Consider the following 16,740-nt stretch of genomic DNA (forward strand, 5'->3'; position numbering starts at 1 on the left):
GTTGTTTTAAGGCGTTGCTAGGCGACCGCTAATTAACTATGGCAACAAGGTTTATGGCGTCTGGACGTGCAGACGGAGAAAAATGGACCGAAACATGATTTAAGTGATTCAACTTTTATTGTAAGCTTCGTTTTTTTGTTTTTTTTACAGACAAAAAGAAAATCTCAATAAATAGGAAAACGGTTCAAATGCATTTTCAGTTCAAAGTGCAGGACAATCATTGGCATTGTGAGGGAAGGACTGTTTGTCTGCTGCATAGAATATGACATATTAAATCCCTTGAAGAAGTACAATCAACATGTATCAAGTAAACACACGAAACAAAACATAAAAATGTATGTAATGCATGTAATATTCAGTCTCACACAGTCGAGCATCTCTAAGTAAGTAAAAAGTTCAAGAAAAAGTCTAAACTATTGTTTTTATGTTCTTAATTTAAAAAAGATCTGTAAAGTGCGCACATTTTAAAATCCCTTAACAACATTATTTTATTAATTTTTTTTTTTTAGAAAAGGAGTACCAAAACCATGAGAGGGAACAGTAACAGTTGATAAAACTGTTTCAGCATTGATAGTGCAATTGCCTCATACAGTCTTCACATATTCAAGGATCAAGGCAGAGAGACATTTCCCTTAATAAAAAGCAAAAATCATCATCATCATCGTGGCAGCGTAGCCATTTGTCATTTATAAAGCACAGACGCTGAGTCTGTCAATCATGGCTTCAGGTTTTCATCAACATACTGAAGGCTTACATAAGCAAGACACAGACGGCGGTAATCTTCAGGGAGACCATAATTGACAGAAAAGCTCTGTCACTTATTGTTGCTGATCCTTCGGCGGATCTTGTTTCCACTTGAAAAACAGATGAGCGTCTCCTGAGAGGATTTCTAAGTCCTTCAAGGTGGGACGACAACAGTGTCCTCTGTCAGAGGATCTCAGTGTTTACACCAGGCTGAATTATTCCCTCTGTCATCTCGGCCTGCTGGGTGGCATCAGGGCGGCTCTCCCTGCAAGCTAGAAAAACATGTACTGTTAATATACAAGCTGCTGATGAGTTTTCTCTCAGGACAGTCTTTCTCCAAACGCTTGTGTTATTTGTCTATTAGTTATCCAGCGGTGGCCCCTGGAGAAGTTTATGTGCTTACTGACTCACTAACACTGAGCCACTGCTTGCTCATTACACTGCTACGTTGGGACAATGTCCAAAACCACAGACGTCTTTATAAATGCAAATGCCTTGAATAGCTTTAGGAGTGTTTGAATGCCAACTGCCAGGATTTGGAGGATTTAGGGAAAGTCTGGTTGACTTTGGCTATCGTCTGAATACATACCAGCTGAGTGTGTGGCAATGGGGACCGGGCTGCGGAGGGCTTTGGCTTCACCGGAGGCATCGGAGGCTTTGGCTTCATGATCTGAGAGAGCAGACGTTCACATTTCAAACCAGTGGGGACGAACAGTTAAACGTGTGAATGCGAACAAATGCTAATTCTTAGTTTAAGTGACCTGTAATGTCACTTACCGGTTTATTTGCAAGTGGTGGCAGAGGTCTGGAAGGAGGTTGTGGCTTATCCTGTCAAAAAAAGAGACCACAAAAATGACATACAATAACAACAATTATACCAAAGCAACTAATTCATGTCCTTAAAAAGAAAATTAGAAATATTTCTGAATTCTGTATGTTTACCTCAGTATAGATTGGCCTGCTTGGAACAGTTGATAGCTGCATGAAAGGTCTTACAATCTAAAATAAACATTTATTTACTGGTTAGAATACACTAGAAACTGAAAGAAGGACTCAAATTTTACCAATAAATGATGCTACACTTAATGAAGCAGCAGATCAGATTACCTGATGAATCTTTGATGGCTGAGGTACCGCTGTGAAATTCTTCGGTGGCTGAGGGACAGAAATGAGTGAATGAAAAAGTTAGTATTAGTTTTTTTTAACCATAAACTTCACTGGTTTTGCAGCTGAACGACAATAATTCCCTGTTTATGATCTTTAAATAGCATCCCTCAAGCACATTTGCAGTCAGTGTGTGGCTCAGGGACACGTCAGCAAGCATATATTCACTGTTTCTGTAGCTTTAGCTAACTAATCACCATAATTACATGGTTACAGATCCAAACTCCAATGCCACAAATAGAAATAACATGTCAAATGGAAACAAAAATATGAAAAAGCTAACACATACAGTGTTAGTTCTTATGGTATCACTACATTATGGTGCTGAAGCTCACCTCTGGAGCTGCTCTACAGGGCTTCACTGCTCCAGGATGTGGTCTGGCAGGAGCAGAGGACAGAGGTTTACAGGCTTGAGTGGCTGAAGACTCCACAAATATAGGTTTGCTAATTTGTCTGGACCCGACATGAGGGCTGCCTCGCGTACTGCTTGACCGAAACAAAGGGTTGAACTGTCCTGAGGTAGATTGGAGGCATCTGTAAAGAAATACACACAGAAGTTATGATTAAAAGATTGATATGATATGATTTTAATATACATAGTGAGACCGAAAGAAAGGAATAACTTCTTTCTGTACCTCTTTGCAGGCCGCTTTTTTCTGATGCAGCACATCAAACTCCCAATGACCAGGACCAACAGCAGAAGCAAGCCAACCACCAGTGACACAATATACACCAACAGATCTCCCTCTGTACACACACAAACACACATTCATCGTGACAATATTCTTTTATTGCTCAAGGATGAGCATGTAACGGCATACGTCAGCCGCTCAGGAAACAAGATGTACTGTAACGTCATTACTGCATTTGTACGGACTAATGGGGGAATTCCATTATATGAGTGTCTGTTTGTGCTCAGTGGAACAGAGCACAATTGTTTGAGAGTCCTGGTGAAACCTATTTCAAGTATTAAATCTCGGTGAAAAACCGTGGAAGATACAAAAACAGCCACGTGCAAATCATAGTCATTAAAAAGGTCAGGCATACAAAGAGGCAGATATTCAGATTCTGACTATCAGTGTGTGGACAGACAAGCACAACATGTACCTTTAGGCTGCTCTGACAGCAGCACGTCACAGAAAGGCGGGGCCCAGCCGGGGTCGCAGTGACACTTGTTCTCGTGGTTACAAACCTGCCAGAGATCAAACTCACAGTCAGTCATGTTGTCGCGGCTCTACAGCGCTCCAAGTGTTTTTCAAGTGAATTTAACAGATGTCTTACCCCATGGTTGTTACATTTGTCAGAGCAGCTGTTTGTTCCGTACACTTTTACGTTTTTGATGTCTTCACACCGTTGATTGTAGCATACCTGAAAGTCAGATAAAGACACTGTGAGGACATTGACACAATTCACAGATTTGAAGGTTTTTTTGATGGTAACTCTGCAGTTATCGTACCATGTTGTTGCCACACTTAGTGCCAGTAGGCACCATCCCCAGATCTGCAGGATAGTTATCTTCAGGGTTCATAGTTGCCTCATTGCATATGTCTCCATTTCTGACTATGTAAAAGGACTTCCTAGATGTCACTGGAAAATCCCAGCCTCCAGAGCAGAAAAGTGTCCCACAAGATTGATCTCTGTAACCAAAAAGCACAAAGCAATGATCACAAAGACCAACAACACCACACTGTTGATATTATAGTGCTGTTTTTGCTTTTAAATACATACCGGCTCAAACATCTCTTGTTAAACAGTGTCTTTCTGCAGGTTCCATGCTGGGTGAAACAAAGATCTGCAGCTACTTCAGCATCTAAACAGAGTCATAACAAACGAGATGGCTGCAGATGTAAGAACTGATGTATCAGAATGAAAGCACATCTTAACCAAACTGTAAATTACAGGTGTTTTACCTGGTCCCCAAAGTCTCTTGCAGTGTTCCTGCCGTGAAGGGCACTGTCCATTGTAGCAGTATCCTTTTTTATTGTTGCAGGACAGGCCATTTTGGGTGTAGGCGTTAGTTGGACAGGAGGCCGAGAAGCCGGTGCAGTATTCTGCCAGGTCACAATCTCCTGCCTTTGGTCGGCAGACACTTTGTGCCGGTTTCAGCTGCAGAGCAGATAGAGGCACAGATGGTGATGTTCCGACTACTGAAATATGTACACTCGCGCATAACCGGCCAGACGGCACAGTCAGACAGTGTCTAGCTGTATGGTAACACAGTTAGCATCGGTGTGACTTTGTGCATCTAGAGTAGAGTATTACTTACTTGGCAGTTGTGGCAGCACTCTCCCTCTGCACACTGGGCACCTGCATTAAGTTTGCAGGTAGTGGCATTGCAGCAGGGATTCCTGCATTCCTATGAGAGAGACATAGAGGGGTAAAGAATATTACAAACCAGTCTCCTTTGTGTGCCTTGGTTACATGTGTTCACCCTGTGTGAGCATGGCATGCACAAACCTCTACAGTGCCACAGTCGCACTCCTCTCCAGGTTCCAGGAAGGCATTTCCACACACTGGCCCTCCGTAGACTCGATCGGTAGAGGGAGTATCCAGCAGACAGGCAGGGTTGACCTCCTCCAAGAATCTGCTGAGCTGCTGCTGACTGCAGCTGCTGAACAACTCTGGATACACAATGCTACAAGAAACGATAGAAAGGAAAATATTTGCTATAGTTTTGGGTTTAAGGACTGTAGATTTGGGGGAGTTTATGTGCAGGTGAGAAACTAAGCTTACCCAACACTCTCAGACATGATGCAGCCTCTTTTCGTTATTAAGGAGCCACAGACACAGTTTTCAGTATCATGGGACAAGCCCAGGTTATGACCCATCTCATGTGCAATAGTAGACGCCACTCCTATTGAGTTAGTGTTATGGTCCTGTGTGTATAGTAGACAGAAGTGGAGTTGAATAAAACTGACATTAACATCACTCAAATACCATTCATTTTACAATTATTAAACAAAAACCTATATTTACCTCATTGACAGCTCCAGAGTTAGAGGTGCACATTGCATTGGTGTTAGCTAAGCCAACGGTAGAACCATCAAAATCCACGCCGCTGAACAAAGAAGAGGAACGATATTTAGACACCAGTTGTAACAGCCTAACGCATCATCTTAACATTTTTGAAGTGCGTCTTACGTGATGAACTGCGCGTTGTCGTGTTTAATCCTGGGCAACAGGCTCTGCTGACGCCACTGGAGGAATCGGCGGAGGGTGACCTCAGGGTCAGTGCTGACCTCTATCTGATCTTTGTATGACCAGATATCCAGACTGACTAACATCACACGCACACCCACGGGGCGATACAGCTGAAACAGTGAAACATGTTAGCACAGAAAATTCCCCTAAAACTGAATGAATTGTCAGGTAAATTGTTCAAATCAGTATTTCTGAATGTGAGCGAGTCCAACAAATAATGCTGCAAATTAGAGAAACAGTCGCCTTATCTCTAATGCTTTAACAGGAAACCACTGTCTAGTGCTGTCTGATGGTACATTCATGTTGGCACTACTCTTTCTATGCAAAAAGGATTGTGTGATATGTGTGAACATTTTCAGCTTAGGTGTGAAAATTCACAGTTAAAGTTAGATTTTCACAGAAAGAGAACTTCTTATTGGTCAGATTCCAGTCAGTAAAGAACAAATAGTATCAGGACAGATTTCTTACACTTGGCTGTGCTGCATTGTGAGAAAAATGCGAGCCTTATCTGCCGCCAATGAAAATGCACTAAATTACCAGTAAAAATAGATGGAATAGTTAATTAGTTCAGAATGGAAATGGCATAAAATGACACAAAATTGAGCATTTATACTCATTTGAACATTATAATGTTCTTATTTTAAATTCTTGGCAACTTTTTTTTGCAAAGATTAGTGGATTTTTATTTCAACATGACAAGGTTGAATCACTTTAACTGATAGATTACAGAGAAACAAACATACCTTGTCGACGTGGTTTGCTATTTCAAGCACTCTGGTCTCTATTGTCTTCTTATTGCCAAACTTCTTATACTAAAAAGAAATGAGAAGTATAAATGATTGTTATATTATTATTAAGTTAGTAACAGCATCCCACATACAAAACATAATCTACTTCTTCGGGGGGAAAGTGTATCACTCATAAGATTGTTATCATTAATAGGTTACATCTGAAATAATAGACTCAGTCAGAAAGAGAAAAATTCAAACCTCTGTGTTATCGACCACCACAACCAGCTCCACTGTTCTAGGTTTTCTTGCACGGTCTTTGGTCTGTGCTCTGCTTCTCTGAATAACACAAAACATGGAAGATATCAACAATATTAAAGTGTGTTTAACAGAAATTAAAACAAATCCCAACCACCATTAAATATAATCCAGCACATAAAGGTATAGTGAGTAGAATAAGTGAATAAAATACGCAAAATACAATAAAGTAAGAAGTAAAATAAACAAATAAGACACATAAAACATAGTGGAACCAGAAAAATAAAACTTTGCTTTAAGGATATTTAATATAGCCCACTAAATGACTGTGTTTTAATGTTCATGTTTGATGACTTTATCTATTAAAATATGCATAAAGATGCACATTGAAGCTAACGCTCACATCCTGTACTACTTTGCAAATGTTAAGATCTATTATCTCTCACTTCCGCTACTTAGTCTGTTTTTTTGTGCGATCCCTTTTGTTAATTTCCTTTGTTTTAGCGTCCTTTCTTACATTGAACTGTATGACAATGTGAAGCACAAAACTGCAGAAAACATTTAAATTTTCAAAAAATTTAACTGTGTTTGGAACATGTTTGTTTTTTGTCATAAATTTGATGCAGATTACAGAATTTGAACTTTGTATTGTGATATTTTACACAGTTACACCATTTTACTGTAGTTACTAAAGCTATAGTTAATGCTGGCTCTCAGACATCAGCTGTAGGATTCAAACCCTGGTGTATATCTGTATGTGTCCACGCTGTGTGCCTTTACCAGACTGCCGAGCTTGAACAGTCCAGACGGATGAGCTCCATGATCATAGAAAGTGGTCGTGTTTCCATGGGAACAGGAGCTCCTCTTCCTCCTCAGGTGTTTGTAGTTGTAAACAGCATGAAGACCCTCGTCACTGTGAGCGTCAGAGCTCTGTCTTTCATCGCGTTGCCCCGCCTCAGCGCCGGCCAGAGGTTCGATAAGGTACATTTGGTCCTGGAGACGCACAAACCCCCTGTAGTGCAAAACAGAAACTTTAGTGTGGACAGATCTCAAATTTGCTCATTACTTGTCTTTCATTTATCATGCTTTCGAGTTTCCACAGAAGTTTGCATGGCCTAATTTAATTGGGTTACAGGTTTTCACAGACACAAAGCTACATCTTAATGGTCTTCATGATGGAGGAAATGGATGCAGAGGGACTGATCCTCTCATTGGATTGGACGCACAGACCCACATCAACATAGGTTTTGATTACATTTGTCTCTCTACTTAGGAAAACAGTAATCTTTTTGTAATTAGAGATACAGGATGAGAAAAAAAAAAGTACATCCAGCATTACTCACTTGATTCCTGAACACAGTCCCACGCTGGCAGAGGACTCCTCCACTCCCACAATGTGTCCATGGTAGTAGCAGTGAATCTGAACAGACATTCATTATTTGTCACAGAATCAAAGGAGAGATTTCAATTCACACTGTTTTTCTCAAGCACAGTGGAAGACTGTGGTCTAATTTGAAGAAGATATATTGTACTGTGTGTGACATGGTCAGATAATATTAATTACAATATTAACCTTATATGTCGATTCCTCTTCCACATTACTCAATAGTGGCAATGTGAGATGTCACTCTCATGAAGAGGAACTTTGCAGTTGAGAAACTGATATTTAGAAATAAGAGGAAAAATACCGGCATGGATTGCATAAAATGTCCATAAAAGGGATTTCATAAATGCCAATGATAAAGATGACTGAGATCCGTATGAATACTAATTTTAATTAAATTAAATCTGTTATTTGTGTTGTATAGACGTGAAAACATGACTGGTGAGAATATAACACTTAAAGTATGTGTGTTGGAAAAGCTGTAACCATATATTGATATTCTCTTATCAATAGGACAATGTTGAAGATCAACATGGATGTATTATATTCTACAGTGCAGAGCTGTGACTTTGATATAAGACTGATCATTTCACCAGCAAGCAAATGCACTAAAACCACTGAAACTGGGTGGGTAGGTGGCGCAGGAAATCCTGTACTTGATTCACGGAATGTATAATAAAATAGTTCATGGGAAATATATACTAGCCTGGTTTGAGACCTCTTAGTTACTCACATTTGCGCTTTATTCAGCGATTCAAATTGAATGAATGAAGTGAAACAAAGCTGATCATGAATACAGGGATTATGTGAATGTTAGTGAAATGGTAGTGAAAGAATACATACCCTAAGATCTGGAGTAGTTGTGACTTGGGTGCCCTGATCAGAATAGTGTGTCACAGAAAAGCTTTTCCCAACCAGATCTCTGAAAAGAAGAGAGTATTTTTATGTGAATAATATTGACAAATTAAGAAAGAAAGCTCAGTATAACATATAAAGATGCACAGTAAAATAAAAAATATAGCATCAAAAAACATCTCACTTGTTCTTTTCCAGGTGCAGAGTGTAGTTTTGCCCTTCAATCGTCAAAGAGTACTGGAGTACATCAGGGTATGTCTACACACACACACACACACACACACACACACACACACACACACACACACACACACAGCAGAAAAGACTTTAATGCATGCTTTAAAAAGTTAAACACAAACTGACAAACTGATAAAATAATACAGTAGAGTGTGTGTTAGGCCTACCTGATGTGTAGCAGCATCATTATTGAGAGATGAATCCTTCAGTTTCTGAGGTATCACTGTTTGGTACTTCATCACATGAGGTAGGGTCCTCACACTGCCGGCAATTACTCCTGTAAGTGTGAGGGACATGGTATGAGACAATAAGACAGAAAGAAAGAAAGAAAGAAAGAAAGAAAGAAAGAAAGAAAGAAAAGAAAAGAAAAGACAAGTCGTACCCCATGAGGAGAATAAAATCCATATAAAATATCCAGCTTTTGGCATGTTGCTCTACCGGGCGCACTGTGTCATTGTGTGCTCGGCGGTCTGAAGGAAATACTGAGGATCCTCAGCTCTCCGCCCCTTTTCTCTGCTGTAATATCCAGAAAATGACCGTATGAGGCTGAGAGACCACGAGTCACACCCCGAGCCTTTAAAAAGTTAAACGTTGTTCTTTACACAAATGACTGAGAACTGAGATGGGTCACAAAAGTGCTGTGAAATCAAATTTCTGATTTAAAAAAAAAACGCTCGTTTAGAAAGTGTGTAAAAGTTAATTTAGTAGTTTACTGAACAAAAGAAAGTTTGGCTGTGGCCTGAATTTCCCCTCCAACGCAATTATTCCCACAAGTTGTTAAGAGTTTCTCATTTTCTTTAAGACATTGTTCTCCCTGATTAACAATACACTCAATTGACAGGCTCCACAGACATTTCTATAACAAATATAAACTAGATTAACAATAAACTGCAGTTGCGTGTAGACAGCTTTTACTGGGCAGATGAATAATATTAAATTATGGGAAACTCTTAATTTAGTCCTCCACTTTAGATACCAGCAGATCGGCAAAGACCCTCAGTGGAGTTTGTCGCCACCTGCTGGTAAAATGGCAGCTCAGTCACTTTCACTCAGAGGCTGTTTTTACTTTAATATCTCAGGACAGTTTACGATCTTGCATAATTAGCGTTACTACGTGACTCATTGATAATTAAAACACTCCTGGCAGAGGTTTTTTTTTGCAACCCCAACGCCTTGTTCACAAGTTTTTGTGATAATTTGATTGTATGCACTTATTATTCAGTGTAAGCAAAAAATATCAACTGAATAATTAACGCTGTAAGATTTTATTTTTAACACACAATAACAATCACAGGCTACGTGAAATAAACATGAAAAGAAACAGTAAATCTCTCTATAATATTAAAAAAAGAGAGCATAAATGTAAAAAAAAAAAAGGGTATACATTGTGAAATGTCTCCACAAATCTTTACTGCTATTTTGCTGCAATATATATATATATATATATTTCTTTTTTTTTTCTGAGACGAGATAAATAATTTGTCATTAAAACAAACAAACATAAAATAGTGCTTGCTATTCCTCCATCCGCTGCAGTGGATATTAATATCAGTTATTACAGAAATAGATGAATCTAAATTGTCTGGTTAAAAGTCGTTAACCTTTAAATGATATCTAATTCTTTATATCTGACTCAAATATTTGGGCTACAGGAAACATGTAGAAACTAAAGCTGTAACACGGTGAACCTTATGAATGAGTTTCTTTGACCTGAGGAGAATATTTAATTCAATACATTTATTTTCTATGTGTGCGCAGAAAGAAGTTATAATAATTAAACACTGTTGGGGGACTTCTTTTACTTATTCTGATGGATAACACCGAAGAAAACCCCACAAATAAATCTGATGTGACCTTCTTGTGTCAGTTTTTTAAGAGTCCGGCCAGTTGGTGGCGACAACGCGCCATTTTGTTTGTTTTCTTGACAACCGCCCAAAAGAATGACGACATCTACGACCACGACAGGAAACTCACTCGCGGCAGTTGAAGAGCCCGTTCTGGATCACGTTGCCAACGTTACGGTCAAAGGAAAGTGTTCAAACGGGTCGTAAACGATGCTGCAGCCGCTTCCAACAGAGGGACGAGTGTCGGCGGGGAGCTGCGATGAAGACCGCCCGACGGGAAACACACAGGAGCCGAGGCAGAGTGAGGATGAGGAGGGAACCCCGTTCATCTTCACCCCGCAGCTCATCCGCCTGCACAAGGACCACGAGCTGTTCGAGGTAACGTAGCAACCGCCGGACTGACCGTTGACGCACTGGTCGGATAGCCGTTAGCGCAGGTAGCATCATGGCTGACGCTGTTGTTTACTACAGGATGGGGACGTTCACAGACACATGTATCTACAAGACCTCTACATCTCAGAGGCAGACGACAAGACCACACTCTGGTAAGAAGACCCCCAAAAGTTAGAGTCGTGTTTCTTTGGAAGTTTGTGCTTGTGTGTGAATGTGGGAAGCAGAGAAGCTAAGGAAGTTCCTGGTTAAATAACAAACAAAACAAATGTGGTTGAACACAAATACAACAAAACAACAACACTGCAAATATAATTATATGTCACACTGCTAACTTGTAAACAATTTACTAATTTATTCAAGTATCTGGACATTTTGTACATATTCTCTCACTATTTATATTTGTATATAGTGGCTTCTTTTTTATTGTTTCTATTTTTTTAAATCTTTATTTCTATTTTTCTACGCTTGATTGTGATTCTTATGCACCAATGTACCATGGCGAATTCCTCCTATGTGAAAACTTACTTGTGTCAAAACACATTTATATTTTGTTGACTAAATTGATATCTGTGAGTTTTCTACATTAAACTCCTCCATGAATATTATTGTTAAATATAATGGAAAGTGGTTTGTTTATTTTCTAACTTAATATTAAACTCCATTGTCACTGTGTTAGAAATAATGATGTGGCCTCCCAGTGTATATATATTTGACCAGTTATCTATAGAAATTTAAAAAAATAAAACAACAAACAACAATTTGACCCCAGAAATGATAATTTCTTAGTAACAGCTATGTTCTTTTCTACCTTTTTAACTCTAGGTTGTCGGTCACCTTCCTTCTCCTCTTGTCTTTTTTTCAGTGTGTCAGAGTTTGCCTGTCACATTTCTGGCTGCAGTGCAGTCTTCAGCACTTTGGAGGAGTATGAGCACCACTACAACTCCCTGCACAGACACGTGTGCTGCTCCTGCCGTCGCTCCCTGCCGAGTGCCCGGCTCCTAGACATTCACATTCAGGAGTGGCACGACTCTCTCTTCACTATCCTCGCCCAGAGGCAAGATATGGTAAGTTACAGCTTGAGCTTTCTTCTCCTGATTACACCTTTTATTACTTGATACTCACCCTGTTAAGCTATGAGCCAAAAGTTGTATGTAAAGTGAACTATTTTAAACATTCTTTTTGAGATGAATATTAAGGCTTTAAAGATATGTTTTATAATTTGTTTCAGTACCAGTGTTTGGTGGAGGGCTGTGGACAGAAGTTCAGAACTAGTAAACACCGGAAGGATCATCTAATAAGAATTCACAAGTATCCTCCGGACTTCAGATTTGACAAAACCAAAAAGGACCGACGGTAAGATTGCACTTACTGTGTTTAGTCCACTAGATGGCAGCAAAACGTCAGTAAAAAATATTACTCTAAGCAATGTTTCAGTCGAGGAGAGCCCATGTTTGTTATGGTAAACAGAATTTTTACAAATTCTTGCAGAGTTGATGTAATATTTCTATTTTCACTTGACATGATTTAATATTATTGGTAAGGCAAGTTATAGCGTGACATCTATTGCTGCCAGTGTGCAACTTTTGATTTACTTTCCTTTATAAATGCATATTTTTATATCATTTGTCTGAGCCAACAAACAGTAAAATGGCTTAAACAAGTGTTAAATCATTATATAGTCCTTGAAATACCTTTTGATTGTGTATTTATCATATCATATCTTTGTTAATAGAACCCGAGAGACGAAGAGACCGCAGCAGAAAGACACAGCCATGGAGGTAGTGGATGATGTGTGTGAGTCCGAGGGTGTGTGTGAGGTTATGTGCGATGTGTTGTCCGACCAACCCGAGCATGGGGAATCCATGGAGACGCATGTGTCCGAGGAAGAAGCTGCTCGCATGGCAAAGTCTACCTCCGCTGAGGAGCACGCAGATCTTTCTGCTGCAGCCCACGGTGCTGGGAATATAAGCACCGAGCCACTACAACCACGATACTCCTACAGGTTAGTCTTTAAACAAGTCTGCAGGAAAGCACTGGAGATTCTCTGGTTATTTTTTGCCCTGTACGAAGAGAGGAATTTAGGGCTTTAGTCTTTAGTCATAAGATAAAATTCCAGTCTTTTTAAGGTAAAAAGTGCAATTTTGTAGTTAAGCAAACAGTAGAAAGGGTTCTTTCTATCATTTATGTGCAATATTATATATAGAAAATGTATGTGAGTTGAAAGCTTCATAATATTTACTACAATCTTTCTTATTTAAACGATAAACAATGTGACAAATGCAAAACAACAAAACAACAGCCGTGTTCTCGTCTCCCAGGGTTCCTACAACTGTGTGCTTCGGTCACGGCTCCGTCCGAGGCTTCAGAGGGCGGCGGGGAAGGAGGAAATGAGACACCAGAATTGAGCCTTCTATCTTTCTAAGATGTATAACTTTATACTCTTGTCGTGTAACAAAATGTATTTACTGTCATGTGTGTAATTAACATTAAAATGAGTTTTATTTTACACAAAAAAAAGTGACGTGTGTAGCCATTTGTTCAGGTGATGAAGAATACCTTTTATACCTTTTTATCGTTGTGTGTGGGTTTTATTTCTCTTCTCTTCCTTGTGGTGACATCCAGCCTGTCAACAACAGAACTAACTGCTAAGTGTAACACTTAATGTCTGTTTTTATAACAAACTTTATCAGTTCGTAAAGGAAATTACAATCTACTCCATATAGGATGCTGCTGACCTGTTATACAGGTGAAGAGTTTGACTAAAAATAATCCAAATGCATGTGTTGTGCTCTTAAAAGAACGATGCAGTGCAGCTCAGGGTGAGTTTTAAACGACTCCACGGGAATAATGTGTGAAGAGACAAACGAGAGCAATGTCACAATTTACAGAATAGATTTTAATAATTGTACAAAACACCTTTTCACCCATCAGATATAAAATACACTGTACATTAATGACTGATGTGAGTCCATCAGTCATGCTTAGCACTTGAGTGTTTGCAAAAATAGTTGATGACTTTTTATTTACATTTAGTAATGAAGCTGTGGTCTTGGACTTTTTAAGAAGCTCTTTGAACACCTGTGCAAAAAAAGTTCTCCTTTTGAGGTAATGTACAAAAAATAAAAAAACATTAAATGACAAAAGTAAAGCAGGATCATGGTTCATTTGTATTTCTGAAACTGGAAATTAAGAAGTTAGAAACAAACAGGTTTTGTGTTTTAGATATTACTGTAAAAGTAAATTCAAATTCAAAAGTAAAACATTTAATGACATATCATTACACCAGTAACTAAAAGGCAGTGATGAGCTCTTCATAGTCTTTTCCATAATGGTTCTTATTAATTGATTACTAGCTATTATGACCCACAGCATATAGTTATATATGAATGTAGCCTTCAGTGTGTGTTTTCTGTTAAATTACTTTGAAGTTGCCTCTTTATAGCTTCTGATCATTGTTTTAATTATATATATACCAATCAGTCGTGGCTGCTAACTTTTTTTCTTCCACCTTCGCCTTAAAGAAAGAAAGTCTGATTGAGTTATAAAGTCTATGATTAATGATTAAATAATTAAATCCCTCAACTATAAGCGTATTTTTGAATGTGGATGATGAATGATGCTGATGCTCTTCCCCAAAATATAAATATGTATCCTTTTTTAAGGTAAGACATTTTTAAAGGCCTCTGGTATGAACATAAAACATTCACATGACACCTGGAGTCATCACGAGTTATCGCTTTAAACTCAAAACTACAGGCCTTTTAAATAACTAACCATCTTCTCTTGCGATGTTAAAATGAGTAATTACGGAATAGCTCTATTGGAATAGAAAAGCTCACAATACATATATCTGAAAATGTAATCCGAAAAATGAGCCCGTCAGTAAAAATAAAAAAGATCTTACTGAATACGCTGCAAAAAAAATACCATGTTATTAAATAAATTACCGTAATGTAAATCATTCACAATTTTAAATTAACATGAAGTTAATTAAAAAATATGAAAAATTTCAATGGAGTGAAAGTATTTCACTTGTTCCAGGTGTTCCTTAAAATGAAGACAAATTGCATATATTGTGTGAAAATTATCCTTCTCACTCAATTAGATTTTTTCACTATTATGAAATATATTTAAAATTATTTTAATATTAGATATCAGGCAGATTTAAGATGGACATTTTTTTGCAGTGTTGATTATTTGCTGTATGAAGATTTTTTTTGTTTTTAAGGCAGCTGTCCCAACGATGCAGTTCAAAGTTAGTGAGGGTTAAGACAAGTAGTACATCCCATATGGTCCACTGAATAGTCCTGGAACAGGTAAGGCAGGCCGTGGTCCGTTCAGGGCCCCGTAGAGGGATGGGGCGCCCATCGGTGCGCTCAGGGGGAAGGGGAAGGCGAAGGCCGGCAGCAGCGGCTTTGCGGCCAGCTTGAACTTCTCCAGCTCGGCCTCCTGCAGTCTCTTGGCCTTGGCCCTGCGGTTCTGAAACCAGATCTTGACCTGGGTCTCTGTGAGGCTGAGGGAGTTGGAGAACTCCGCTCTCTCCGCGATGGAGAGGTACTGTTTCTGACGGAACTTCCTCTCCAGAGAAAGCAGCTGAGAGGTTGTGAAGGGAGTTCTGGGTTTCCTGTTGTTCTTGTGTTTCCGTAGATTGCACGGGGGCGGGCTGGGGAGTCCTGGAAGCATATTTATAAAAGTCACATAATTAGAACATGAGTCACAGTATATGTGATCGATATGGCTTAATTATATTTACTTAGTGACTTTGCTAGTTTGGATTTTACAGGAATAAAGTAAAACCAGATCAGGGAATAATCAAACAGAATATTTAGGCTGTTATCTCAAACTTTTAAAATCCCCATCAGCTCTAGATTTATTAAGTTATTATAATGTTGTACATTCACTGTTTCCAGAACAGTTTAAGACTGCTGGAAAGTTGAAAAATAGCGCATGAAAGATCCTACACTCACTTGGTGGAGATGCGTAAGGAGTCTGAATCCAAGGGCTCGTCTCCTTGTCGCTGAAGTCCACCGCTTCGGTTTTGGACCGATAAAGTCCCCCCGGTGACGCACACTCGGTCTCCTCTCCCCGGACGCATCCTGAGCCAGGCCCCGGGGAGTGGAGGCTTCGGTCCGGCGTCCTGTCTGATATGAGGGATTCCACACTGAAAGGCAGATCTAAACTTTTGGTTTTACACCTTCTGACAGATGACAGGTCCAGCTCGTCAGTTCCCATGCCACCAGCGGCTCGGTCCTCTGGTTGGGTCTCCCCTGGAGCAGCCGAGGGCGGCGATCCCTGCGCAGGATTCATTACGCACGACTGAGGTGCCATACAATCAATTTTCCTGCGGCTCTCTCCGTTGCTGTTTTTGTTTTTTAGTGTTTTCACTCGAGGGAATCTGTTGCCCAGGTTCCTCTGGTGTTGCGCAGCTGCTTGGTAAACTTTAAAGTTTTTACGCACGGACTTGCCTCTCCTTCAGTGAAGTGCCATGAGTTCCTCTCTCATCTTTCCGCCTGCCTATCAGTCTGTCGATGTTTCCACGTGATTCGACTAGAACAGTCTCTGATAGGCCAGGTTTGTAATGACAGTGTTGTGGTCCAGTTCGTGCGCCCATGGTGCTTTGACAGATGTAAACCTCCTCAGGGCGGAGTCTCCAAAGTAAAATACCCTCACAATTTTTGTCCAGCTGTGGGCTTCAGCACCATCTGACATTCAGCAAAGCACCACAGGCTGGAATTGAACCCAGTCCACCTCTGTTGCTTTAAGAGAGAATTATCACTCCCCTCTGCTTTAAAAAGAGCCCCAACAAAGTAATTTGTTTGGTTTTACAGCTCCAACATCACTGTTTTGATCCACTCTTAATGCTCTCATCAACCTTGTTTTCAACAGAAACAGGCAGCTACTCTACTGTACGCAACCTGTCAAGCACCAAATG

The 16,740-nt window shown here is 39.6% G+C and overlaps 3 protein-coding genes across 4 annotated transcripts; 1 reads left to right on the top strand and 2 right to left on the bottom strand.

Moving 5' to 3' along the window:
* Nucleotides 1–98: 98 nt before the first annotated feature.
* On the bottom strand, nt 99–9,089 carry adam8a (ADAM metallopeptidase domain 8a). 2 transcript variants are annotated; one of them, XM_051416862.1, is made up of 25 exons: nt 8,954–9,089; nt 8,739–8,848; nt 8,519–8,592; nt 8,323–8,401; nt 7,439–7,515; nt 6,876–7,107; nt 6,099–6,176; nt 5,853–5,921; nt 5,050–5,219; nt 4,885–4,966; nt 4,642–4,784; nt 4,366–4,543; nt 4,175–4,264; nt 3,819–4,014; nt 3,637–3,718; nt 3,365–3,545; nt 3,190–3,276; nt 3,016–3,100; nt 2,544–2,655; nt 2,244–2,442; nt 1,852–1,899; nt 1,687–1,743; nt 1,522–1,572; nt 1,334–1,414; nt 99–1,016 (listed from the first exon to the last, which is right to left on the bottom strand). In XM_051416862.1, exons 1-25 carry the CDS (start codon nt 8,997–8,999, stop codon nt 972–974), a joined length of 2,652 nt encoding a protein of 883 aa, XP_051272822.1. In that variant the 5' UTR covers nt 9,000–9,089; the 3' UTR covers nt 99–971. The 2 variants fall into 2 exon arrangements, with proteins under 2 accessions (XP_051272822.1, XP_051272817.1); XM_051416857.1 differs by having other exon boundaries at nt 8,739–9,014.
* A 1,415-nt stretch (nt 9,090–10,504) lies between these two features.
* znf511 (zinc finger protein 511) lies at nt 10,505–13,325 on the top strand. The gene is made up of 6 exons (XM_051417456.1): nt 10,505–10,793; nt 10,887–10,960; nt 11,671–11,872; nt 12,037–12,161; nt 12,541–12,810; nt 13,127–13,325. Exons 1-6 carry the CDS (start codon nt 10,626–10,628, stop codon nt 13,197–13,199), a joined length of 912 nt encoding a protein of 303 aa, XP_051273416.1. The 5' UTR covers nt 10,505–10,625; the 3' UTR covers nt 13,200–13,325.
* A 358-nt stretch (nt 13,326–13,683) lies between these two features.
* On the bottom strand, nt 13,684–16,430 carry msx3 (muscle segment homeobox 3). Its single transcript, XM_051417574.1, has 2 exons — nt 15,776–16,430; nt 13,684–15,481 (listed from the first exon to the last, which is right to left on the bottom strand). The coding sequence occupies exons 1-2, from the start codon at nt 16,134–16,136 to the stop codon at nt 15,075–15,077; spliced, it is 768 nt and encodes a 255-aa protein (XP_051273534.1). The 5' UTR covers nt 16,137–16,430; the 3' UTR covers nt 13,684–15,074.
* Between the last annotated feature and the right edge of the window lie 310 nt (nt 16,431–16,740).

This window comes from Dicentrarchus labrax, unplaced genomic scaffold (assembly GCF_905237075.1).
Source record: "Dicentrarchus labrax unplaced genomic scaffold, dlabrax2021, whole genome shotgun sequence".
Lineage (NCBI taxonomy): Eukaryota > Metazoa > Chordata > Actinopteri > Moronidae > Dicentrarchus > Dicentrarchus labrax.